The 27,922-nt window shown below is 41.5% G+C and overlaps 2 protein-coding genes and 1 pseudogene across 2 annotated transcripts in view; 1 reads left to right on the forward strand and 2 right to left on the reverse strand.

Moving 5' to 3' along the window:
- Nucleotides 1–2,044: 2,044 nt before the first annotated feature.
- Nucleotides 2,045–11,734, reverse strand: LOC102476123 (nuclear body protein SP140-like protein). Its single transcript, XM_027766414.1, has 5 exons — nucleotides 11,696–11,734; nucleotides 10,560–10,730; nucleotides 7,607–7,749; nucleotides 6,413–6,459; nucleotides 2,045–2,238 (listed from the first exon to the last, which is right to left on the reverse strand). The coding sequence occupies exons 2-5, from the start codon at nucleotides 10,636–10,638 to the stop codon at nucleotides 2,193–2,195; spliced, it is 315 nt and encodes a 104-aa protein (XP_027622215.1). The 5' UTR covers nucleotides 10,639–10,730; nucleotides 11,696–11,734; the 3' UTR covers nucleotides 2,045–2,192.
- Nucleotides 11,735–13,359: 1,625 nt separating this feature from the next.
- Nucleotides 13,360–15,377, forward strand: LOC102472767 (glucose-6-phosphate 1-dehydrogenase pseudogene; annotated as a pseudogene).
- Nucleotides 15,378–24,664: 9,287 nt separating this feature from the next.
- The window catches only part of LOC102473203 (nuclear body protein SP140), a 48,332-nt gene continuing 45,074 nt past the window's right edge, over nucleotides 24,665–27,922 (reverse strand). The window contains exons 10-12 of the mRNA XM_027766639.1: nucleotides 27,020–27,103; nucleotides 26,402–26,512; nucleotides 24,665–24,780 (exon numbers count right to left, since the gene is read on the reverse strand). Of these exons, the coding sequence (XP_027622440.1) occupies nucleotides 24,665–24,780; nucleotides 26,402–26,512; nucleotides 27,020–27,103 (311 nt within the window). The remainder of the gene's footprint in view (nucleotides 24,781–26,401; nucleotides 26,513–27,019; nucleotides 27,104–27,922) is intronic.

Below are 27,922 nucleotides of genomic sequence, written 5' to 3' on the forward strand. Positions count from 1 at the left end.
ATGCATGCACACGTGAGTTTAAGCCACCAGGTTCGGGACTAGAACTGTAGTTGACTACATGGGAGTCCAGCGACATAGCCATTACATCAACTGCTGGTCCCAAAACACCAACTCTTTTATAAGCCCAGAAAATAAGGACAGGAACTCCGTCTTCAGTCCTGGGTGATCACTGTTACTTCCTCCTTGGTCACTAGAGATGGCACCTCTCACATGCCAGGTCAGGTGCATCATGGGAGAGCTGCCCTAGGCCCTGCCTAGCTCTGCCCCAGCAGATGAGGTCCCCTAGTGTAACAGTCTTCTTATCGAGGGGACCACATGCCACTCGGGCTTGTTCTTGAATAGCAGGTTTTAGTTCCCCTCCAGCCATGGATTTATTCAACCGAGCCAATGACGACCGTCCTCGGGGACCAGGGGGCACCCAACCCACAGCATTTGGACTTTCACCCTGTTCCTGAGCACACTCTCCCCGCCCCCTTGCCCACACATGGCCCTGCGTGGTGTGCAATGCCCCCCTTCCTCCCAGGCTGTGTGTGTGAGTAATAAGCCGCTGTCAGTCTCAACTGTCCGGTGTTCAGCCATGTCCAAAACCCTAGGGAGGGACTCCGTCCTTCAGCAGCAGGGTGAGGTGGGGTGATTAGAACAGGCATCACGTTGTTTGGCTGATTTTTATTTCCCCCGATAGCCAGCGTTATCACGTGAACCAGGAAGCATCTGCGTGGCGTGTGCAGACACTGTCTTCCTCGCTGCTTCTCTGAGACAAAGGAGACAGTCTGAGGACTAGCAGCTCTCCTTTCATAGAGAACCACCCGTCTAGTTCACTGGTTGGAGAAACTCCTGCTTGTGACAATCTGGTGACAAAAGTGAGATTGGCGTGGGGTCCTCGCTGATGGATGAACGGGGGCTGAAGGATGTGAGCAACAAGAAAGCAGATGGTGACAGGGACGACGGGGTCCACCCCCTGTGCCGGGCGCCCTGTCTGCCCTCTCCAGTGATATCTGGTCTGCACGCCCTCCTTTTGGGTTTACTCTGTCAGCCTCACTGCTATTAATGCATCCTTTCCTTTCTGAGTCCCCCTCCTCCTCCAAACTCTAAAGGATAGACGTTCTCAGGTTTCTGTCCTTGGCCATCCGTCTGCCCCAGAGGATTAAAATCACTCCCAAAGCTACAGTCACATCTTCGCGTCCATAGCTCCAGGTTGCGCGACCTCCCTCCTGCACTCATGCCCTGTGCTCATCCACCATCTCCTGGGCTCTTAAAGCACACCGCAAGCCCCTCAAACCCCTCCTGACAAAATCTAACTCATCTTCCTGCCCCGAGTCTCTGTCCCCAACTTATTCTCCCTGCTCCCCACTCCATAAACCTGAGAACCCATCCTGGTTCTACCTTCTCTGATCTCCCAAATCCAATGCAGCCCCAATCTTGCTGACACTAATCTTTTAGCTCCTTTTACAGTTTTCATTGTCCTGGTAAGGTTCACTGAATAAAGGGTGCTAAGGCCCTAAGGAAGATCCTAAGACTCCACTTTAATAGATAAAAGTGTGGGCTGCTTCTGAGGGATGGTGCTACACGTAGGTGAGCCATGTGCAAAGCTCAGAAGTGTCCTTCCTGCAACCAATGGACTGAAGTCATTTGGAATCTACCCACGTTATTTCTCCTGGTGTAGAAAGCAATCAAAGATGAGCCAGCCAGTGGCATTGCTGGTCAAGGCAGCTGGATCCCACTTAGCTGACCATGCGTTGCGAGTCCCAGACCCAGCGTCCTGAAATCCACGCTGAGCTTGTATGAATTCATGCCCAAAATCCCAAGAGGAAAATTGAGGAGAAAGGATCGCTGCGTGGCCATCCCACCCCTGGACAAGCTTTCCTACTTTCCCTCTCTGTCTCTGTCTCTGTCTCTCCTATGAGTGCATGCCCTCTATAGAAAATTACCCCCCCAAAAAAGAGAAAGTAATCAAAGATGGAAAGATTCTAATTGGCACCCACTTGAGATTTGTTGTGGATTTTCAGGTGAAAATACTTCTGTTGGGTGAATTGGAATTCTGGTTATTTATTTTATTTTTAAAAAGGATCATACATGAGGAACTTCTTGCCAAAAATTTCCATTTGGGATCCTCAAACACATCCCCATTTAGGATCTCAGACTGCTGTAGCCAGAAGCCAGAAGTCATTATTTTTCCTCCTCAGTGCAGAAATTCATGGCTTTTCATTATTATTCTCAAGATAGTGATGATCCTTCACCCTAGAAAAACAAGGAAATAACAAATGTAACAACTGTTTAAGAATCTTACACCCTGGGAACCAGCAGTTAGCGTAATGGCTATGTCGCTGGACTCCCACGTAGTCGACCGCGGTTCGTGTCCCGGACCCGGTGGCTTAAAACTCACGCCGGGCGTGTGTGCGTGCGTGCCCAAGATCCTGAGAGGAGAATGGAGGAGAAGGGATTGTGGCATGGCCACTCTCCCTGGGGGATGATTTCTCGCTTTCTGTCTCTATGTCTCTCTCTGTCTGTCTGGCGAGCGCACGCGCCCTATAGAGAAAAACCTCTGCAAAAAAAAAAAAAAAAAAAAAAATCTTACACCCCTACTCCTTTTAACAAAAGATTTGGTTCTCTGGCTCTTTGGTTCTCAGCCCAGTTGTACATTAGAATCTTCTGGGGAGAAAATACATAAAATACTAATGCCCTCGTTGCAACACCAGGGATTCTGAATCAGCTGACCCAGGTCAGGGCACAAGAACTGGCATTCTTCTTTAAGTCATGAAGAAGAATGGATAATTTTGTGTATCAGAATCATTTGGGAACTTTGTGAAAATCCTGTTGTCTAAGGCCAGCAGGTGGCATGGAGGTTAAGGCACAGGATCCTATATGGCTGGCTGCCTGGTTTGAGTCCCAGACCTGGCAGCTTGAAAATCATGCCAGACACATGAGTGTGCATGCCCACAATCCCAAAAGGAGAATGGAGGAGAAGGGATTGTAGCATGGCTATCCCCCCTGGGGGGTGATTTTTCACTTTCCCTCTCTCTTTCTCTCTGTCTCTATTTGGTGAGTGCATGTACCTTATAGAAAAAAAGAAAAGCTATTGTCCAAGCTGTAGTCCAGATAATTAATTAAATTAAAACTTCCTCTAGGCATAAGATCCAGGCAACAATATAGGTATTTTTTTTTTCAATTGTCAGAGGACATGTGCAGTTGCCAGAAAGAGAGAGAGAGAAAGACAGAGGTGAGGGAGAAGAAGAGAGGACCTCCCCAGCGGGTTGTAGTCATGCTGCAATCCTTTCTCTATCCTGTAGGGATCTTGGCACAGATGCACACTTGCTTGGGATGGTTTTTAAGTCACCAGGGCAGGATATGAACCACAGTTGGCCATGTGGGGTCCAGTCCCTTAACCAGTAGGCCCATAGGGCTGGTTCCTCCAAAGTTCTTCAGGTGACTCCATTGTGCAGGCTAAGTTGAGATTTAGTCTGAGCAAAGTCTTATTTTTAGGGCACGGGGATACTGTAAGCCATTGTTGCTGTTGGTTTTAATATCTGTCCCAGAGAAGATTATTAAGAGGAGTCAGGAAGCCCCTACTAGATCAGTTTCCCTCCTCTCCTATAGACGCTCAACTGTGGTCTGTAGACCTAAGCCTCAGTGACTGTGTCCATGCCAAATGAGCTGCAAGAACACTGAACTCTAGGGCTTTGGTGACTCACTGAGACCCCCTCAGCTGGGTGAGGGTCAGACCAGTGTAGAGCTCTAACTCTTGCTGGAGATGGCTTTGGAGGTAAAGTGTATGACAGCTATTCAACTGCCCCTTCTCTGTCAGTGTCACATATCAGCATTACTCATGATGTTCTACGTGGGCACTGCCCCCTGCACTTGTGCAAAAGACTGCCCTTGTTTGAAACATCTCATTGTAGTGGAAAAAATCCTACTATGTTTAGAGAGGGGTGCCATTCGTGATTTTTGCAGACCCCACGGCAGGCAGTCCTATGGCAAGCAGAGAATTACTGGGGCCTAGATCAGAATAGTTTGCACATTATCAAGCACTGGCTGGTTTGAGTAAAAATGCCGCATGACTTGCTAAGTGGTTATGACCTCCGTACTAACCAGCTCAGCACCCTGGTGACTCCCTCAAGAATGGCTGCAGAGACTCTGTGTAGGGCCCACTTGCCCTGTGTGTATTTCTCCACAGGATGAATGACAGGTACGCACCTCGAACTTGCCAGTCTGACCCTGCCTATTCTGCTGATGCTCAAGTTCTGCCTACACCATGGAGGGGAAGTTTGGGATGATTTGGGATACTAATCCCAATAGCCATAACCCTGAATGTCATGATCCCTAATATTGATATCCCCAAAAATCAAAATCCCTAAGACTTAGAATCCTGGGATACCATAAATACTGTTCTGGAAAAAATAATTTTTAAAAATCTTTAAAAGACGTGCATTTACATTTTTAAAAGGGGATTTATTTGAGAGACATATAAAAACATGACACCATTTCCTAAGCCACTTTGTGCAATAAAATAGGCAATAATAACATATATTCTTGCAAGCGTAAATACTCAGGTATACTAATGATGGTTGTATTATAACCATATTCATAAAGAAATAGATCAGAAAGCACAATGTGTGTATGGGTTTGAGTATGGCCGGTGATTCCACGTGTCCAGTATTGTTAGTGTTGTCATGTGAAATATCATGCTAGACAAACTAAGTCTTCAGATGGGAACAATTACAAACTGCAGTGGGTCATCACTGCATATGAGGACCAAAGAGCAGAGATCTTGAGAAAAAAATTATTGCCAGAGTGTATATGCAGGTGCATGAGAGTGAGAGAGAGGAAGAGAGAGAACAAGAGTGAGAGAACAATACAGAGACAAGGTAACTGCCTCACCAATACTTGCACCAAGAATACTTGCTGTACTGCACTACCCCTTTTTGGTCATTGAAACCATGGACAGGGCCAATTCCATAGCACGGCAATAACGTGTTACAGAGAAGACAGATCCTACATGGTGACTGCAGTTCGAATCCCCAGCCCAATGAACCTGAAACCTGGTGGGCATGCCAGTGATGGAGGAAGGGGGCTGCAGCATGGCCAGACCCTGTGGAGGATGCTCATCTCTGTGTCTTGGGTGCATGTACTTATGAGCTCTCATCGAGAAAAATGAAAAAAAAAACAAAACAAAACACAGAAAATGAAACCATGGAACCTTGATACTCTCATCGAGGTGAAGAAGCAGCAACCTGATAAGCAGGAAAGCAATTCCTAGGGAATGCATCTGCCCAGGATTGATTCTGGGACCTCTAACACACGCCGAGGTCCGCAGTTGGTCCAGTGCCAGGTACACAATGGCACAGTCCTTGAACAACCTCCCGTGCACTTCAGATCGTCTCCAGATTATCGCGTTTAGATTTTAGTACGGGAGACAGTCTGGTTGAATCCATGGGTGTGGAGCCAGAGGATGTGGCAAGCTGACTGGACCAGCCTATACTAACATGGAACACCTGAAGAGACCCTTTAGCCTCCATGAAAAAGGATACATTTGGGTTATCTCTTTCATTTTTGACTACGGTGCCTAAAATTAATTATTGGAGTAGTTTTTCCATCTTCTGTGAGAAACACATTATTAGTCCTTGGAAGGAAAGACAAAAAGGAAAATAAAAGCATTTATTGACTTACTTAAAAAAAGAAAAGAAAAGAGAGCGAGAGAACGAGAGAGAGGAAAAAGTATCCCCAATTGGGAATGGCCATGTCACAGTCCACTCTCCTTCAATTTTACAACTCATCAAAGTACTGCACACATGTGTGCACACACAGCATGTTTTTTCAAGCCATTGGAGCTAGGACACAAATCCTGGTTGTTGTATGGGATCCAGCTTTCTCTGCGAAGGGCCTAACCACTGTGCTGTAGGGCTGGCCCTCAGGAAAGTTTATCTTTCACAAAGGCAGATGTATGAAAAGGATATCTCTTCATTTATTAAGGAGGTTCCATTGTTTTTTACGTTTGTGAACAAAATGTACATGCAAATCAACATTGTGACAATATAATTTCATGGAGTTGCATTTGCGAAAATAAAAAGAAAGAATGTCTTATGAAAATCAGTCATGTAGTCAACAGAGAATATCCATAACCAGTAGACAAGCTGGTCCACCATCCCCTCTTCCTCTTAGTTCTTCAGCCTTTATTATAATTTTTGAATTTTGTATAGCAATCTGCTTTTTAGATAAACTCTATCTTCACACTTTATATACAACTGTTCAAAGTAGCAACTCTGAAGGCACATACCCCCTTCCTGTAAGCTAGATGGGGACTATGGGAGGTGAAAACGTCGTAATTACCCAGCTGCGATGCTACAAAATTAGATATTGCACATGTAAAACCCATTATGTGATGAGAACTTGTAGAAAGTTATGTAATAATAATCACCTTACTTTTCTGTGATATTTTCTTGGTGGGTGAGGTAGAAATCCTTCCTAAAAGATAAAAATGATAAAAAATGTTCAAATGTATGTGTTTTCTTTTTGTGAATCTGGCATTTCCAACCTTTCCCCAAATGTTTCTACCTGGATATTCCCCTGCCATTTGAAACCCAAGGTATATAAACCAAAAATCATCTTTTCACCTGTACTTCTAGACTACAACCAAGAGAAGCTGAAAAACCATTTTCAAAGCCTTTCCCTGTCTTTCTATTGTACTTCTTTCCCAAGTCCTAAAAGGTTTTGTTGCACAATCTCTTTATTATCTATGATCTCTTTTCCATTTCCACCAGTGCTTCTCAAGCTGAAGCCCCTAGCCAATCAACACCTACTAATCACACACCTAGTGGGTGTCAGCCACTCTGATCGATCTTGGGTACACAGATGGACCTGCCCTAGAGGAGGCTGGTGAGAGAAGAAGAGCTCATGGAAGGGTAAATATGAAACAGAGTAAAGAAGGTCCTCAGTAGCCACCTCAGAATCCAGAGAAGTGATGACCAGGGTTCTGGTCAGTCAGTGAATATTCGAAGAAGAGTGACATTTGAGCTAAGCATTCTAGATCAAACACAAGTTTGCTGGGCAGAAAGACAGTGAAGTCATTGCAAAGTCCCATAGCTCTCCAAAACTAGTGTTTAAAATGTTATATCCCATCTCAAAATATTCCACTTACTCTCGATTATTTAAATTATGAATTTGAACTCTAACTTGGCATTAAAATCCATCACATTCAATTTCAATAGATGGATTATGCCTTATCACACAAAACCCATCTAAATCCACTGGGCTTCTTTAGTCATGGCTCTGGTTTTCGTGCTGTTTATTCTCTGGAGTATCTTCTTTTGTTTGTTTGATTAAAGGATCTTCTTTATTTCAGTGAATAAAGGTGTCTGCATGCACCCTAGCCAGAATGGCCATTCTCTCTTCCAAGCTCCCACATCTATCTTGAGAAAGCCCATTTTACAAGATTGATACAGCTCATATGATGGTTATAAACATGGAGCCCCTTTCTTTTAAGTGGGAGGACAAACTTGCCTGCACCATGACTTTGGCTATAACTCAGCAAATATTTGGTGAATAAATAGTGACCTTGATATAAGAGTGCAATAAGGAGTGGCTCCTCTTCTGCCTCTTGCCATTGGGTTACCTGAAATAGCCAAAATAGTTGGTGTCCGCCGCAGCGCACGCTCAGCTTCCAGTTCTTTGATCTTTCATAGCCTCCTATGATTTCAAATTCCCTGAGAGTGAACCAGTCTCCATCCTCAGTCTTTATACACTGCATGTGGATTCCTGTGAGATCAGAGTAAGTTGACCTTGAGACTTTCGTCCCCAGAGTTCAGACTGTGGCCTCCTATAGTATTGGCCCTGAGGCCACCCAAACTTGGCTCAGGATCAATACCAGGAGAATCTGAGCTTCTCTCTCAGACATCAGGGGACCCAAACTCAACCCCAAAGTCCCCTCAAAGGAGATCTGTGTGTGCACTTTTCACTGTCCACATCTTTCTGATGTGGGTACACTTTTCTTTGACCTTAAGTGCATGAAAAAGGGGATAATTATCATCAAAAGCAACCTTTTAAAAGTATTTGAAGATCAGGACCAACAGATGGCATAATGGCTACGTCGCTGGACTCCCATGTAGTCGACCACGGTTCAAATCCCGGACCTAGTGGCTTAGACTCACGCCGGGTGCGTGTGTGTGAGTGCCCAAGATCCCAAGAGGAGAATGGAGGAGAAGGGATTGTGGCATGGCCAACCCCCCAGGGGGTGATTTCTTGCTTTCTGTCTCTCTGTCTCTCTCTGTCTTTCAGGGAGCGCACACGCCCTATAGCAAAAACCTCTCTTTTCAGGGCGCGACCACGCCCTATAGAAAAAACCTCTCAAAAAAAAAAAAAAGTATCCCAAGATCATCTAAAAAAGGAAAAGCAGGCCATTTTCAAGGATGAGAGGATTTCAATTTGCTATTGAAGTTTTTCTTTTTGAGAGTTTTTTGCTATAGGGTGTGTGTACTCACCAGAAAGACAAAGAGACAGAGAGATAGAAAGCAAGAAATCACCCCCAGGGGGGATGGCACACCTCAATGCCTTCTCCTCCATTCTCCTCCCAGGATCTTGGCCACACACTCACACATGCCCGGGTGAGTTTAAGCTGCCAGGTTGGAGACTCAGGCTGCAGTCAACTTGGTGAGAGTCCAGCAATGTAATCATTATGCTATCTGCTGGTCCCACAATTTGCTATTGAATTCTGAGGATAGAGAATAGGTCAGATTCTCTAGGTGGCCCTGGAGATAACATGAAGGCAGAATCTTCATGCTCAGATTGAGGTTGTTGATTGTATTTTAAGGCTTAAGAGGTTTCCATGGCAACATCTGTACCCTCTATTGAAATATTTTCCATCCAGTTCAATGGCACAATCAAGCAGAAATTTTTCCTAAAATCATGGGAAGCCAATATTAAAAAGTAACTGAAATGTTACCCAGTGAATAATGTTTTATATGAAAATGATAGTCCTATGCTCAACATCAGTAGTCATGGAGAAATGTAAATTAAGCTACAACGAAAAGCCACTTCACACCCATAAATGTAGCCATAATAAAAAGACAGACAATAACCAGTGTTGGCAAGCACGTAGAGAAACTGGAGCACACATTCACTACTAGTGGAAATATAAAAGTGTGCCTGCCGTGGAGAACAGTCTGGTGGTTTCTCAAGTTAAACATGGAATTCAAAAAAAAAAAAAAACATGGAATTCCATTCTTCGTTATGTACTCCTCAAAACTGAAAACAGGCCAACACAAAACTTGAACATGAATGTTCAAGACAGTGTTATTAGTAATAGCCAAAGAGGGGTCAGTAGTTGGCATGGTGGTTAAAGCGCTGGACACTCCCACATGGCCAACCATGGTACCATGGTTCAAGTCCCGGACCTGGTGGCTTGCTTTCTCACTTTTCCTCTCTCTCTTTCTGCATCTATCATCAAATTAAAATAAATAAAATTAAATAAATAATTCTTAAAAATAATAATAGCCAAAGAATTTTATAAAAAACAAATTAACAAATGGATAAACAAAATGGGGTACTTTGAATCCATACAATGGAATAGTATATTATTTGACAATAAAACAGAATGAACTATGAATTGATGCTGTTACATGAATGATCCTTGAGAACATAATGCTAAGTGAAAGGAAGCCAGCCGCAGAAAGGTATACTTTACAGGGTTCCATTTCTTTGAAATGCCTAACACAGGTGAGTTTATAGGGCAGGAAATAGATTAGCAGTTGCCTAATGCTGGGAGGTGGGGTGAGGTGAGAATGAGCATTGTCTCCCAATGAACATGGGTTTTCTTTCATGGGGACAAAAGGTTTTCTCATTAGGTTGTGGTGATGGCCATACAGGTCTGTGAATCTACATTGATTGTACCCTTTGTACATTGGTTTGTGCCCTAGAAATGGTGCATTGTATGATGGTGAGCTAGTTCTCAGTACAGCTGTTTAAAAAATAATTACAAGGCAAATGGTTCTGTCACTTGGCACACAGAGAGCCACAGGAGGAGCAGTCTGGATGGAGTCCACCACAGTTGACATTATTTCCCCAAAGCTTTAGAACTGATAATCACAACAGGCTACCTTATTTATGTAAATGAATCCCCACAGCCATGTCATGAGACAAATGTCATTATTGTGAGAAATTTCAAGCTCAGAAAGGTCTCTTCTACTCAAGATGAAGCAGTCACCCTGGATATAGCTGAGGCTGGAACTCTCGTTGAGTTAAGTGCCCTGCTCTGGCAATGATGATATAGAAGGGACAGACGCTATGACAGCAGGGGCTGAGGAACTTGTATGTCTTATTCAAAGAACAACATGCAGTAGTTTCCACCCACAGATTGAAATTCTTACACATCTCTTTGGTTCTTTGGGCACCCCAAGAACACCTCCATGTGGGAGTGAGCACCTAGTGTGCAAATAACATCTCAGGGACCCCCATCTTCCTCCTCTCAAGCCAAATGGGGACTTCAACTCCTTATACAATGTCTAAATTGTGACAATTCTTAGGATTCCTTCAGAAGGCAGTTGCAAATTGAAGAAAACCATGAAACCCACCTCGTTTTAATTTGCTTTTATATAAAATTCCCTTCACCTCACCACAGGTCACAGGAAGTAAAGGAGCTTTAAAATCCATGGTTTCATCTCTGAGCTTTCTTGAAAGAGAAGATTTCTTCCTCTGTCTCAGTTCGTCTTTGCTTGTGCCTCCTTTTCTTGCTGGGGTGACCCCTGTGAAAGCATAGGGATACGTAGGAAACTCTGTAGACACTCAGAGAAAAAAACGTTGGACCTTACGCAGATAAAATCTGTGATATAAATATAATTTAATACTTAATTCCAAGCGATTCTGTTTTTAGACTGCAGTGCTCTCAAATTGACTAGTAACTAAATTAAGGATTTGAAAATAGCCCTTCTTAAAATGGATATAACCATGTATTTTTCTTCCCAAACTTAAATGTGCACCAACAGAATAGCCATGTAAATCAGCAAGAGCATAAGATGTATAGATTGGTGAAAATTAATAATTTTAATAGGACTCTAAAGTATTATATTGAGTTACTGATTCAAGTTTCCAAATGATTATTCGGGAAAGAAGGTTTAGCCTTCATTGTCTGAGAGAAAAGAATTCTTTAGATTGTTACTAAAATGAACAAGATTTCACAGGTCTGAGTATAACTAAAATTAATGTGATTTCATAAGTCTGATTATAATTTATATATAATATGTCACACACACATATACACATATGAGGGAGAAATGGAGGAGAAGGATCGCAGTGTGACCTTCCTCCATGGGAATGGTTTCTCACTTTCTCTTTCTATCTCTCTAGTGAGAGTACGCGCTTTCTGGTAAAATCTTTAAAAAAAAAAAGAAAGGAAAAAAAAAGAAATTTCTCAGTCTAGGAAAGAAAGATACATACCAAGGATGACAATGTTTTTCTGTTAAGTCTGGATAATTTAACTCTGGGGTATTACATGCATGAGAAATAAACCATTTCATTTAAACTGTTGGATTTCCAGGCCTTTTTGTTACAGCATCTTAGCCAATTTTCTAACTGATACAGTGCCTACAAAACTATCTTGGCCCTCAGGATAGTGCAGGACCCAAGAATACAATGAGCAGTGCCTTATTAAACTCAAAAGGTGTAACTACCTCACTTTGCCTGCTTCCCTTTTAATATATGTTTCTCTTACCTTTCGTTTTTTTTCTTGTCCATAAATGCCCTCTCTTTTTTCCTTCAAATGAAAGAGAATAAAGTCAATCATTGTAAACTACAGATATGGTTCTCCAACCTTATACGTAGGTACCATTCAGGTACTTTTTTTTTGTTTTAAATGTTGGACATTTATACCCCTGGGCTGCTGTGGCTGTTTATTCTCAGAGCCAGCCACTGAAAGTGGACGTGGTCTCTCATTTCAGTGGACAGATGTTTGGGCTTTTGCCCAGATGACCTAGATGTCTGATCTGCTGTGTAGAAAACTACAGGCTGGTAGATTAAGGATGACACCCTTCTCTGGAGGCCACAAACTGTGGAAATAAACTGTGGCTGCTGATCAACCCAGCAGGACACTCACCGAAATGCCGAGTAGAGCCTGACCTCTGTGAATGGGGCCGACACTGGGTGTCTGGTGCAGAGGCTCCTGCTAGTTGTGACTCCTGCTATCTCATAGTGGGGGAGCCACACCCCTGAGCCCCTAGAAAACCATCCGTGTAATGAACTGGGTATTGGGACCATTTGCAGTCTGACAACCAATGTGCCCTTTATCTAAAAAGTTACTTGACAATGCACTGATTTTCCAATTGTGTCCTCTGTCTCCTGTCCACACCTCACTGAGGCTGTTTGCCCACTGAAGGGATCCCCTGGGTAGTAACTGAGATGAAAGAGGTGGGAGGCTACAGGTGTTACAAAGACCTGCTTTGAAAATTCAGGTTTCTCTCCTGCCCCTTCCTGGAGATATTGCTAATTCTTTCCCTTCCCAGCCTGGTGGGCAGAGTTTCCAGGGTGCCCAGGGGATTCTGATTTAATTCTGGCTATGTTTTATGAACTTGTTTTTGCCCCACTTGTGTCTGATACTTGCAGATGGAAGATCTGAGTGAAAAAAGGAGATGACTGGAGAAAGAAAGATGAAGTTATGGCTACTGGAACAATACACACAGATTTTACGGCAGTGACATAAAAGAAAAACTCAGCATAAATTGAGAAAGGAACACCTCAGACCCTAGGAGTGACGGTGGAAAGAGGAGCATTAATGACATCTGTCTTTCAGAACTGGCCTTGGGTCCTTTGTCTCCCTCCACAGAAAACACCAAGTCGGCCTTTCCTCACCAGACCTGAGACAGAGGGGCTGGCACCACCAGCAGAACCCCTGCAGAACCCCTGCAGAGATCACCCCCAAACTCGCAATATTACTGGTGAATCTATGTGAAATGGATTCACCTAGATTTACTGTAAAATTCTCTCAAGGTTTCTGTACGTCTAAGCTTTTTCATGATCCAGTGTTGGGGAAAGAGCTTTTTGGTTAATCAGATTGTTTACCGAGAACTGACAGTTGCAATAAAAGAACATTAATAACCCCACAGTGGATTCCTGCAGACAATGAACTAGCTTAACTTGATATGGATACGGATTTCAACGACCAAGTTGTTCTTGATAAGGAAGTTGTATGTGGAGAGAGACCAGAGCCCAAGAAATGGTTTAATTGTACATTATCTTCAAATGGCGTAAAACATGTTCTTGCTCGGTCGGCACCGAGGGGCTGGAGAGGCTGCACCCCGGCACCAAGGGGCTGGAGAGGCTGCGCCCCACGCCCTCGCCTGAGGGGGGTCAGCTCAGCCGAGCCGCCGCCCCCGGGGATAAATGGGCGCGTGGCCCTGGAAATCGTGTGCGCTCTGGGGCTGGGGCTGCGAGCGCTGCAAGCTGCGGCAACCAGGCGCAGAGAACGTCATGGCACCGCAGAGGGCCCTGAGCCTGACCCAGGGGGATCCCGGGAAGAGCTGTGCCAGGGCGATGCCTTCCACCAGGCGGGCACGCATGTATCTGTCATCACGGACGCCTCGGGCGGCCTGGCCAAGCTGGGATAGAAGAGGATCGACCCCACCGTCTGTGGCTGCTCCGGGATGGCCTCCTCCCCAACACACCTTCGCTGCGGGCGATGGCCGCTCCCGCCGCACAGTGGCCGACATCTGCGAGCTGAATGGACCTGTTTTCCGAGCCACCCGGAGGAAAAGTCCCAACCGGAAGAGTTCTTTGCTCGCAACTCATGTGTGGCTGGCCAGAGTGGTGACGTGGTCTCCTATGAGCGTCTCAACAGACGCATGGATGCCCTTCACCGGGCCCTCAGGCCAACCGCCGCTTTTTCCTGCTTCGCCCCACCGTCTATAAGGTCGTCACCAAGAACATCGACAAGCCTGCATGAGCCAGACAGGCTGGGCCCGCGACGTCGTGGAGAAGCCCTTCACCAGGGGCCTGCGGAGCTCTGACCCGCTGTCCAACCACACCTCCGCCTGGTTTCGCGAGGACCAGATCTAGCTGGGCAAGGAGACGGCCCAGAACCTTGTGGAGCTGAGGTTTGCCAACAGGATCTTAGGCCCCATCTAGAACCGGGACGGCAGAGCCTGTGTGATCCTCACCTTCCAGGAGCCCTTCGGCGCCGAGGGCCGTGGGGCTGCTTCGATGAATGTGGGATCATCCGGAAGTGAGGCAGAAGCACCTTCTGCAGATGCCATGTCTGGTGGCCATGGAGAAGCCCGCCTCCGCTCACTCCGACGTCCTCGAGAAGGTCAAGGTGTTGAAATGCATCTCAAAGGTGCAGACACACAAAGGTCCTGGCCCAGAACATGGGGAACCCCAGAGGAGAAGGCGAGGCCCCCACGGGGCACCTGGACTACCCCACAGTGCCCCGTGGTCCCCACTGCCACCTCTGCGGTTGTGGCGCTCTACGGTGGGATGCGGCGCTCTTCATCCCGCTCTGCCGCCAAGCCCTGAATGAGCGCAATGCCAAGATGCGGCTGCAGTTCCCTGACATGGCCGGTGACCTCTTCCACCAGCAGTGCAAGCGAAAGGAGGCCGTGAACACTGCAGTGACGACCAAGAAGCCTGACATGGCCTTCAACCGAGGAGCCAGAGCTCGGCCTGAACCATGGCAACGGATACAAGCGTGTGAAGCTGCCGTAGGCGCCCCATCCTGGATGTCTTCTGTCACTTCCTGCGCAGCCACGAGCTCCGGGAGGCCTGGCGGGTCTTCACTCCTCTGCTGCACCAGATCGAGCTGGAGAAGCCCCAGGCTCCCCTACATCTACCACGGAGGCAGAGGATTGAGGAAGAGGGTCTGTTTCCAGTACAATGGCACCTCCAGTGGGTGAACCCCCACAAGCTCTGAGCCCTGGCGCCAGCAGGCCACCCCACCTCCTCAGTTGCTCCAGCTGCCTGTCCTACTCTCCCTTCCCACCGCAGGATCCCATGTCGGGAGGACTTCAGGACCACAGTCAGCTTACATTCCTGGCCCCGAGCGGGGACCCTCCCCATTCCCCCAGCCACCACTGCTGCTGTCCCCAAACTAAGATAAGGTCCTCAAACACCAAGCGCTGCATCACTGCAGGCCCTGCCCAAGCAGGCTATCTCTCTGACCCCGGGGCCTGAGCCACCCTCCTCCCGCCCTCCAGCTCCAACAGAAGGAAGGAGAGGAGTAGCCATGAGGGCTGGCCTAGGTGGGGTCCAGGACACTGGGATGGGACCGTAGGCCTCAGTGGGCCAGACAAACAAGTCCCTGTGAGAGAACCTGCCCACACCACATTCCCTGGTGCCCCTCAACATTTCTGGTCACTAGCTGGAACCAACTTTGTGCTGCCCACCCTGAACTCTGAGGGCCCTCCCAACACCACCGTTCTGCCTGCTGTTAAATCCACAAACAGAAAAAAAAAGAAAAAAGAAAAAAGACATAAAACATTGAAACATATTGACCACACATTCAGATGCAAAAGAAATCTCAACAAATTTTGAAAAAGTGATGAGGTTGATCCTTCATATTGTCTTCTAGAAACCAGTTCTATTCCTTTTTTATTTTTTAAGTGAGAGATGTTTGCCATAGGACGCATGTTCTCACTAGAGAGACAGAGAGAGACAGGGAGACAGAAAGCAAGAAATCAGCCCCCGCCCCCTCCGGGGGGGATGGCCATGCCACAATTCCCTCTCTTTCATTCTCCTTTCAGTATTTTGGGCACACATGTCTGGCATGAGTCCCAAGCTGCCAGGTCCAGGACTCGAACCATAGTTGACTATGTGGGAGTTGAGTGACACAACTATTACACCATCTGCTGGTCCCCTAGAAAACCAGTTCCATTCTATTTTACAGAGTATCTGCACTATTGTAGACCTGATGACCTTAATCTTAATCCCTTTCCAAAGGCCCCACCTTTTTTTTTCTTATATTTTATTTTCTTTTAGTTTCTTTTATACATTCAATCACTATACATCACTTATCTTATAAAATTAATTTTCCAATATAAATACATTTCACAAGTCCAGTTAGGGATACTATACACATAATCATCAACTGACAGTAATCCATTTCTGTGCACCATAAATGTCTTGCCTGTCTATTTTTCTCCTTAATGTCTTTCCTCGCACTCTCCTCCCACCCTCTTTCCACACTGTATTCAGTATCTATAACCATTTCCTATGTTTCTATATCCTCTAATCTTTAGTTTCAGCCATAGAGTGCAGATAGTCGGTATATACTAAGTGGAGATATACAGTGTCTCTTCTTCATAGCCTGGCTTACTTCACTCAGCAGTAAATCTTCCATCAAAAGCCAGGGTCTTGTTTTTATATGGCGGAGTAGTATTCCATAGAATATATGTGCCACAATTTTCAATCCATTCTTCTTTTCATGGACATTGGGTTGGTTCCATATCTTATCAATTGTGAATACTGGCGACAATAAACATAGATGTGCAAGCACTTTTCCAACTAAGCATTCTCCTGTCCTTTGGGTAGATACCTAGGAGTGGGATTGCTGGATCATATGGTAGTTCTATTTGTAGGTCTTTGAGGAATCTCCAGATTGTTCTCCACAGTGGTTGGACCAATTTACATTCCCACCAGCTGTGTAGGAGAATTCCCCTATCACCACATCCCCGTCAGCACTTAGCTTTTTGTTGTTGTTGTTGTTAACCTTAGTTATTCTGACTGGGGTTAGGTGGTATCTCATTGTGGTTTTGATGGCATCTCCGTTATGATGACGGATGTTGAGCATTTTTTCAAATATCTTTTGGATGTTCATATGTCTTCCTTAGAGAGTTGTTTTTTCAGCTCATTTTCTTGTCTTTTAATTGAGTTGATCTTTTTTGAGGAAGGGGGATAAGCCACTTGAGTTCCTGTGTATTCTGTGCTATCAGTCCCTTAAATGAAGCATAGTTTACAAAAATATTCTCCCATTCCAAGGGCTGTCATTTCATACTAATTACTATGTCTTTTGCTGTGCAGAAACTTCCTAATTTGATGTAATCTCACTTGTCTATTTCTGGGATTATTAATTGTGCTTCGGGAGTTTTATTTAAAAAGTCTTTGGCTACCCCAGTGTCTCCCAGAGTTTCCCCAGTGTTTTCCATTAGTAGTTTTATAGTTTGCGCTCTTAGGTTTAGATCCTTGATCCACTTTGAGTTGATTCAATATTAAAAGTCCTCAGCAATGCAATCAGAAAATAAAATAAAATAAGATAAAAGGTATTCAGACATTCTTTTCTTTTCTAATTGCATTAGTGAGGACTTCCAGTACTATATTGAATCAACTAAAAAACTATTGGTGGAGCATTCAAATAGGAAAAGAAGAGGTGAAATTATCTCTATTTGTCGATGACATGATTGTATACACAGAAGACCCAATGGCATCCACAAAAAAAACTCCTGGAAGTAATAAACAAATACAGTAAAGTTGCAAGATACAAAATCAACATACAAAAAACTATAGCATTTCTATATATGAACAACAAGCATACTGAGACAGAACTGAAGAAAGTAATTCTATTTACCATAGCCACAAAAAGTATAAGATACCTAGGAATAAATCTAAACAAAGAAGTCAAAGACCTCCACAAGGAAAACCATAAGAAGCTAAAAAAAAAAAAAAAAAAGAGAGATTGAAAATGACACAAAAAAAGTGGAAGGACATCCTATGTTCCTGTATTGGAAGAATTAATATAATCAAAATGGCAATTCTACCCAAATTAATCTACATATTTAATGCAATCCCAATCAAAGTACCAGGGACATTCCTCACAGATCTAGAAAAGACAGTCATAGAATTTATCTGGAATCATAAAAGACTTCATATAGGGACCAGCAGTTGATGTAATGGTTATGTCGCTAGACTCGCATGTAGTCAAGTGCAGTTTGAGTCCCAGACCTGGTGGTTTAAACTCACGCTGGGCACATGTGTGTGCATGCCTAAGATTCCAAGAGAAGAATGGAGGAGAAGGGACTGTGGAGTGGCTATCCCCCTTTGGGGTGATTTCTCATTTTCTGTTTCTCTGTCTCTCTCTGTCTTTCTGGCGAGCACACACGCCCTATAGCAAAAACCTCTCCAAAAAAAGAAAAAAGACTTTGTGTAGCCAAATTCATCCTGTGCAAGAAGAGTGGAGTAGGAGGCATCTCACTTCCTGACCCCAAAATATACTATAAATCTATTATAATCAAAACAGCATGGTATTGGCACAAAAACAGACATGTAGACCAATGGAACAGGATAGAGACCCCAGAAAGAAACTCCCAAGAATACAGCCAACTGATTTTTGACAAAGGGTGCCAGTCAATTCAGTGGCAAAAGGAGAATCTCTTTAGCAAATAGTGCTGGAAAAACTAAAGATGATTCTAAACCCCCACCTCTCATCATTGACAAAAATCAACTCAACCCCACCTTCAACACTATAGTTAGATTAAGTTTTCACCCTTTCAACCTGGTTACAACCAAATCTCAACACATGAATTTTGGGGAACAGATTCAAACAATAGCAATTACTTTGACTATTTTGAGTCTCATGTGGTTTCATACAAATATTAGGGTTTTTTTCTATTTATGTAAAAGATATTATTGGGATTTTGATTGTGATTACATTGACTCTGTATACCATTTTGGGTGCTGTGGACATTTTAATAATATTAATTCTTCCAGTCTATGGACATGTGATATCTTTCTATTAATTGCATTCTTGTTTCTTTCATCAATATTTTATACTTTTCAGTAGTTCTTTTGTTAAATTTACTTCTAAATATTATATATCATATATTTTATATTATATTTTTATACTATTATATATCTATATTTTTTAATTTGTCAAGGGTGCATGCCCTCACCAAAGAGAGAAAGAGAGAGAAAGGGAAAAAGTATACCCCGTGGGGCATGGTCATACAGCAGTCCCTTCTCCTCCATTCCTCACTCCTTTTGAGATTTTAGGCAAGCACACACACATGCCCAATGTGTTTTTCAAGCTGTCACATTCAGAACTTGAACCACATAGTTGGCCAGGTGTAATCTAGCCTTCTCAGCCACCAGGCCACAGTTTGACCCTATTTTTTTTTTTTTAATTGCAAGAGTGTGCATATACTTGCCAGAGAGACAGCCAGACAGAGAGAGGAGAAAGCACTCCCCCAATGAGGCATGTTCATGCCATAATCCCTCTTCCTCCATTTTTCCAACCTGTCAAGATTTGCAGCATGCATGTACACATGGCCAGCATGTCCCTCAAGCCACTGGGGGTAAGATTCAAACAGCAGTCAGCTATGTGAGATCCAGCTCCCTTAACTAGCAAGCACAGCGTTAGCCCTTTGGTACTATTATGAATGGGATTGTTGTCTTAATTTCTTTTTTGAATAGTTCATTGTTAGTTTGAGTAGTATTTTTGGTCTTTAGAGTTTTCTACATATAAGATCATGCCATCTGAAAACAAGGGCAATTAAAATTTTTATTATTATTATCATTTGAGTGCCTTTTATTTCTTTTCCTTTCCTAGCTGCTCTAGTTAAGACTTTTAATACTATGTTGAATAGAAGTGTCAAGAGTGGTCACTTGGGCCAGCAGGTGGCATGGAGGTTAAGGTGCTGGATCCCACATGGCCAGCTGCATATTTTGAGTCCTGAACCCAGCAACTTGATAATCGTAGTGGACACATGTGTATGCATACTCAAAATACCAAGAGGAGATGGGAGGAGAAGGAACTGTAGTGTGTCCCTCTCCCTGGGAGACAATTTCTTACTTCCCTCTCTCTCACTCTCTTTCTCTGGTAAGCGCACATGCCGTGTAGAAAAAAATAAAAAGAGTGGACACCTAATCTTTGACAAAGGTGCCAAGAATGCATGATGAGAAAAGGATATTCTCTTCAACATACAGTATTGGGGGAAAAAATAGAATACTTATATTATGCCACATACAAAAACCAACTCAAAATGTTTAAAGGGTTAACTGTAAGATGTAAAAGCATAAAACTTCTGAAAGAGAACAGGGGAAAAGCTCCTTGACATTGGTCTTGGCAATAATTTTTCATATACGACACCAAAAACAGGGAAAAAGAAAGTAAAAATAAACAAGTAGGACTACATCAAACTCCAAAGCTTCTGTTCAGCAAAGGAAATTTTAAAAAAAGAAAAAGAAAACATATGGAATGGGAGTGAATATTTCCAAATCATATATTTGATAAGGGATTAATACCTAAAATATATTTTTTAAATTCACACAACAAATAATATAGCCAACATGTATATGAAAATGTATTCAATGTAACAATATTCAGAGAAACATAAATCAAAATCAAAATGAAATATCATTTCATACCTGTTAGGATGGTTATTATCAAAAAGACAAAAGGCAAAAATATGGGAAAAAGGAACAGTTGTACACTGTTAGGAAAGTAAACTAGAATGTCTATTATGAAAAACAATATAGAGGTTCCCCCCCAAATTAAAAATAAAACTATTATATAATCCAACACTCTCACTTCTGGGTATATATCCAAAAGAAATAAAATCAGTATCTTCAAGAGACAGTCACTCCATTCATAATAGCTAATATATGGAAACAACCTAAGTGTGCACCAATATATGAATGGATAGGGACTAGCAGTTAGCATAATGGCTATGTCGCTGGACTCCCATGTAGTCGACTGCAGTTCGAGTCCTGGACCCGGTGGCTTAAAACTCACGCCAGGAGCATGTGCATGCATGCCCAAGATCCCGAGAGGAGACTGGAGGAGAAGGGATTATGACGTGGCCATCCCTCCGGGGTGTGATTTCTCACTTTCTGTCTCTCTGTCTCTCTCTGTCTTTCTGGTGAGTGCACTCACCCTGTAACAAAAACCTCTCCTATACATATATATAATTTATATGGATAAAGAAAATGTGTGTGTGTGTGATGAAATACTATTCAACCATATAAAAGAAGGAAATCCTGCCATTTGTGACAACATGGATGAATTTAGAGACGTTATGCTTAGTGAAATAAGCTAGATACAGAAAGATAAATCCTATCTCATATGCAAAATCTAAAAAAGTCAAACTTATAGTAACAGAAGGTAGAATGGTGGTTGCCGTGGTTGAGGAGGTAGGAGAAATATCAGGTAGTGGGAAAAGTCATGACTCATTTTTGCATAGAAAATACATCATGACATTTCTGATGACCCAATAGATGTTAGTCCAAGGGTATGAAACTTTAGTTACCAGATATGTAAGTTCTGGGGGTCTAATGTACAACATGATGAATATAATTATTAATTCTGTACCATTTACTTGAAATTTGAGAAGAGAGCAGATTGTAAGTGTCCTCACTATGCAGGCACAGCCGCAATTGGTAACTACGGGTGATAATGAGTGTATCGATGCATTTTATTGTGGTCGTCATTACGTAATATACGTATATCCAGTCACTGTATTGTATACCTTGAATATACATACTTTTCACTTGTCAATTAAATATTTTAAAGTAAAAACAAAACTCTAAAACCTTGTAAAGAACATAAAAGGTGACCTAGATAAATGGGTAGTTTATACTCCTTGTAAAAACCTCAGTTCTATTTAAATTAACTCTATATTCAATGTTTTTTCTATCACAGTTTCAATAGAATTGGGGAAGTTTTAGGAAAAATATTTTTTCTTTATAAAAGAAAATAAAATGAGTGGGAATAACAAAATTTATTTTAAAGCTTTAAATCAACGTGGAACAGATCTGTGTATATCAGGAATGGACGTAAAGTAGCATTTCAGATCATAAAGAAAAAAGTGTCAGGCAGGGTTGTAATCACCGCCTCATGTCATACACGAAGAGGTTGAATCCCATGGGGATCAGACATTTTAAAATTTTAAAGTGTGAAGTATTTCAAATATTCTGGAGTTAAATAAAAATATTTTTTAAATTTTGGGTGAAAAATATCTTCATAAATTTTATATAAAACCTGGAAGCCATGAAGGAAAATTCTGACAGATTTGACTACATAAAAATTTCAAACTTCTCTAGGGTAAAAGCTGCTATAAACAAACTTAAAAGAATAACATCAAATGAGACAAAATATAACAACATATATATACGAGGCAAAGTCTCGCATATAAAATATATAATATTTCTGTGATTGGTCAGCATTAAAAAAAGACAATCAACATAACAGAAAACACTGGCAAAGCATATTTTCTGGACATTTGTAAAGTAGAAGAAAAAAATATTGGCCAACATCAAATAAAAAATGTTCAACCATACCACAAATGAAAAAATGTTCAACCATAACACAAATGGAAAAATGTTCAACCATAATACAAATTAAAACAGCAATGAAATAAAATGTTTTACAATTAAGTTGGAAAAATATTAAAAGCTTATAATATCTAGCATGTGATATTTAACTTAAAGTAAGAAAAATGAAATTTATTTAGCTATATGATATAATTCTAATTATGTTAATACAAGCAAGGAAAAAAATCTAAAACTATATACACCAAAGAAAGCTGCTATAAACAAACTTAAAAGAATAACATCAAATGAGACAAAATATAACAACATATATATACGAGGCAAAGTCTCGCATATAAAATATATAATATTTCTGTGATTGGTCAGCATTAAAAAAAGACAATCAACATAACAGAAAACACTGGCAAAGCATATTTTCTGGACATTTGTAAAGTAGAAGAAAAAAATATTGGCCAACATCAAATAAAAAATGTTCAACCATACCACAAATGAAAAAATGTTCAACCATAACACAAATGGAAAAATGTTCAACCATAATACAAATTAAAACAGCAATGAAATAAAATGTTTTACAATTAAGTTGGAAAAATATTAAAAGCTTATAATATCTAGCATGTGATATTTAACTTAAAGTAAGAAAAATGAAATTTATCTAGCTATATGATATAATTCTAATTATGTTAATACAAGCAAGGAAAAAAATCTAAAACTATATACACCAAAGTGTACAAAGAAAGTGAACAAAGAACATATATATGTATATGTGTGTATGTATATATATATATATATATATATTTTTTTTTTTTTTTTTTTTTTTTGGGGGGGTTTTTTTTCAGGGGGTTCAGTCGCACAAACACCCAGCGTGAGTTTAAGCCACCGGGTCTGGGACTCGAACTGCAGTCAGCTACGTGGGAGTCTAGCGACATAGCCATTACACCAACTGCTGGTCCCAATATATTTTAAAATCAGAAAAAGAACCATAAGGATGTGAACAATTTGAAAATAATACAATTATTATTTTATTTTTATTTTTTAGAGAATTATTTATTTAATTTTATTTCTTCTTATTAGTAGTTTTAATTCACTATAGGGTATGTGTGCTCACAAGAGAGAAAAAGACAAAAAGAAAAAGTAAGAAGAAAAATAAAAATGTAAGAGAAAAAGCAAGGAAAAGTAAGAAAGCAAGCACCAAGTATAGGATTCAAACCCTAGTCATGAGGGAGTCCAGTACTTCAACCCCCACACCACCTGCTGGCCCACAATTATTCCATCACTGAAAAACTCATGAGATGTTTTCAAAAAAGTCATGACTTTTCTGACGACCCAACATTATTTTAAAAGATCTAATATAACTATTTACAGTAAACTATTCTCTCTTGCTCTTTTTTTTTTTTTTGTATTATGAAGGGTTATTATCTCTCTACTGCTGCTGTAATCAATTATCTAAGTTTAGAGGCTTAAAATAACATGAATCTATTATCTTACAGTACTGTAGGTCAGAAATCTGACACGAGTATTGCAGGACTAAAGTCAAAGTGTTCACAGACATGGCTTTGTTCCTTTCTGGAGGCTGTATGAGAGTCAGCTTCTAAAGGCTGCTCACATGATTTGGTTCATGGACTCTTGCTTTCATCTTCAGAACCAAGTATCTCTGATCTTCCAGAGAAGAAAGACTCTCCTGAGTATAAGAACCCACGTGACTTAACTGGGACCACCAAACTAATCCTAGACATACTTGAGCTTCCTCTACCCTATTCTTCACACTTCCATCTGAGTCCTCATTCAGAATCTTTAGCATTCACATTTCTACCAACAGCCTGTTCAAGAAATATAGGCCTTTTCTATCACGCTATTTGTAATTCTTTCAGCCTTCTCTCATTGTCCTATTCCAAACCCCCTTTTACATTTTTAGAAATGTGTTATAGTCTCACCCTACTTCAATGTACCAAGATCTGTATTCCTTTCAATTGCTACCATAACAAATGACCACAAAGTTAGTGGTTTAAAATGACATAGATGTATCATCTCCCACTTATGTCAATTAGAAGTTTAATACACTCTCCCTGGGATGGCAGTAGGCCTACAATTCTCTCTAGACGCTGCAGGGGAGAATTTATTTCCTTGCCTTCTCCATCTTTTAGAGGTTAGTCACATTCCTTGGTCCCTTCTTCCCTGTTCAAAGCCAATAACACTGCATCTTTCTGGCCATTCTTCCATATTATATCTTTCTTCCACCACTTTTTAAAGCCCGCAAGATTAGATGGGACCCATCTAGATAGTCCAGAGTAACTTCCCCATCCCAGGATCTCTAGCTTAATATTATCTGTACAAATCCCTTTGCCACGTAAGATAAAAGATTGTAAGTTCCAAAGATTATCATATGGACATCTTTGGGAGGCCATTGTTCTGTCTACCACAGTGAAGTAAATAAAAATAATTAAGTTCTGGCATGTAAAAACTTATCTGTAATACAAAAAACAAGTAAATTCATATTATTCTTACTTCTGCTCTTGTGTTTTCCAGAAGTACAGTTGTTTCTATTATCCACATTATCTAGAAAATAACAAGTGATAGTGGGAAAACGGAAGTTAATACATACAAGTTACAAACCTTAGGATAATTTTTCTGAAGTCTTGAGTATATGAAGATGTTTGGATTATCAATCCTCTCTTCCCTCTAAAGAAAAATCCACTGAACTGAGAGCTAGGAGTTGAAAATGGGTCCTTGGTCTTTATTTTTCTTCTCAATGGGACTTTGAAAAACACTCTTCAATATCTATGTACTTTGGGACCAGCAGTTGGTGGAATCGCTGAAGAGGTTTTCCTTTTCCCACTGGATTTACTGGTACCCTTTGTCAAAAATCAGTTGGCTGTATGCTTTGGAATTTCTTTCTGGGGTCTCTATTCAGTTCCATTGGTCCACATGTTTGTTTTTGTGCCAATATCATGCTGTTTTGATTATCACAGCTTTATAGTATATTTTGGGGTCAGAGAGTGAGACGCTGTCCACTCCACTATTCTTGCTCAGAATTGCTTTGGCAATATAAGGTCTTTTTTATGATTCCAGACAAATTCTGTTTGTCTTTTCTAGATCTGTGAAGAGTATCTCTGGTACTTTGATTGGGATTGAATTATGTATGTAGATTAATTTGGGTAGAATTGCCATTTTGATTATATTAAATTTTTAGCTTCTCATAGTTTTCCTTGTGGAGGTCATTGACTTCTTTGCTTAGATTTATTTCTAGGTACCTTATACATTTTGTAGTTATGGGGAATGGAATTACTTTCTTCAGTTCTATCTCGGTCTGCTTGCTGTTTGTATGTAGAAATAATATAGGTTTCTGTATGTTGATTTTGTGTCCTGCAACTTTACTGTATTCATTTATTACTTCCAGGATTTTTTTCATGGATATCATTGGGACTTCTATGTATACAATCTTGTCATCTGCAAATAATTTCACCTCTTCTTTTCCTATTTGAATGGCTTTTATTTTATCCTCTTTTCTGATTGCATTGGCAAGGACTTCCAGGACTATATTGAAAAGGAGTGGAGAAAGTGGGCATCCTTGTCTTGTACCAGTTTTTAACAGAAAAGCTTTCAGCTTTTCCCCATTCAGGAAGATGTTAGCAAAAAATCTTTTCAAAATAGATTTTTGTTAGAATTTAAATAAAATTGATGTACAAAATTTTATAGGCAATCACTCTATAAATCAGTGATATGCTGGGGGACTTTCATTATAAATATGTACTGAATTAAGAATAGTTTATCTTACGACTTTCCTCCTGACAATTAAGTAGCAGGACCAATTCTTTTCAATAAGGTCTTTCTAAGGTTAAGACTAAATTATCTTATTATCTACCAGCATAAATTCACTTGGCTTTCTGAAGTTCTGTGGAAAATTGGGTTTGACTTCATGTACTAATACAGTAAGTAAGCAAGCTAACCACCAGTTTAAAGAGTATATTTCTACCACATCATACATATATAATCAATAGACCCCATTTTGTAAATATGAGTTTATAATGGCATCTTGCCTCCCTGCAGTTGGCTTAAGGCTCAGGATAAGCAAATACAGTGCATGAGGTTCTGGAATGGACTGGGCCACCTACCACTGCTCTACCTGAGATCAGTGGTTCCAACTGGGCAATTCCCATCCCATGACAGGCAGCCTTACCTTTAGTGTTACATGTGTGGCTGTTTTTCCTCCTTGCTTCTGAGTCTTCTGGAACGTATTTTGTGAAACACATGACACAATAACACCTCTCATTTTCATATGCTGGTTGCTCTGTTTCTCGGACAAAATTATAATTTATGAAAACTTTTAATTTGTGGGCCTAGCAGTTAGCGTAATGGCTATGTCACTGAACTCCCTTGTAGTCGACTGTGGTTGTAGTCCTGGACCTGGTGGCTTAAACTCATGCCAGTTGCGCGTGCGTGCATGCCCAAGATCCCGAGAGGAGAATGGAGGAGAAGGGATTGCGGCGTGGCCAATCCCCCTGGGCGGTGTGATTTCTCACTTTCTGTCTCTCTGTCTCTCTCTGTCTGTCTGGCGAGCACATGCACCCTATAGCAAAAACCTCTCCACAAAAAACCCATAACTTTTGTTTTAGTGACCCTCTTTCCTGGACTCTCATTGATCTCTCTGTTCTACTTCTTCCTCTGAAATCTTTTTTTTATTTGCTTCTTCCCTTATTTGACTCTTCTTCGCGGTATCCCCTTTCAGTCCTCTCCTGTCTGTTTCTCTTTATCAGAACTCTGTTTCTGCTTTCACTGTTTTTTAATTCATCATTACCTTGTCGATCATGGAGCAGTAGGCTAGAGGCAAGCTCTTCCAGTTCTTCTTCATTCATTTGGTGACCTTCTAGTTGGCTGGATACTAATGAGAAACAAGAAATTTACTGTCCATAGATTCCAAGGCAGTGACCAGAATAGAATGTCTGTTGCTTTCATGCTGAACAGAACACTGATAAAGTGAACTGCTCTCTGGGGAAAACTATACTTGTCCAAGAACAATACTGGAGATCCAACAGAGTCAGGCTCTTTTGATGTTCTGCATGTCATCCTTCTTTTCTCTACTTTTATTTTTCTACTTGTAGCCCTGAGTATTAAAAAAAAAAAAAAAAAAAAAAACCTCATATGTAGGCCAGCAGCAGGTGGTATAGTGGAGAAAGGAGAACAGAAGAGAAGGGATTGTGGCATGACCTTCCCACCGGGGAGGTGATTTCTCACTTTCCCTCTCACTGTCTCTCTCCTATGAGTGTATAAACTGTATGGTAAAAACCTTAAAATAAAATTAAGTAAAATTTAAAAGTTCCTATCCTTCAAGGAAAATAACTAATTGTTCCAAGAAAATTTTTAACAGTAATTACCAGAATCAGTTGCACATTTGTCCCAGTTGACCAATGACTGTTTACTTCACTGAACACATTTCTGAAAGCCAGACAGCCAATAATAACCACTCTCCAAAAAGCCTGTATCAATGGTTAAATGCTGGCCCACTCATAAACGCTCTTTTTTTTAGAGCTTTTTGCCATAGGGCGCGTGTGCTCGCCAGACAGAGAGAGACAGAGAGACAGAAAGCGAGAAATCACCCCCCAGGGGGGTTGGCCATGCCGCAATCCCTTCTCCTCCATTCTCCTCTCGGGATCTTGGGCACACATGCACACGCACCTGGCGTGAGTTTTTTTTTTTTTTT

The sequence above is a fragment of the Tupaia chinensis genome, unplaced genomic scaffold (genome assembly GCF_000334495.1).
Source record: "Tupaia chinensis unplaced genomic scaffold, TupChi_1.0 Scaffold000066_1, whole genome shotgun sequence".
NCBI lineage: Eukaryota > Metazoa > Chordata > Mammalia > Scandentia > Tupaiidae > Tupaia > Tupaia belangeri.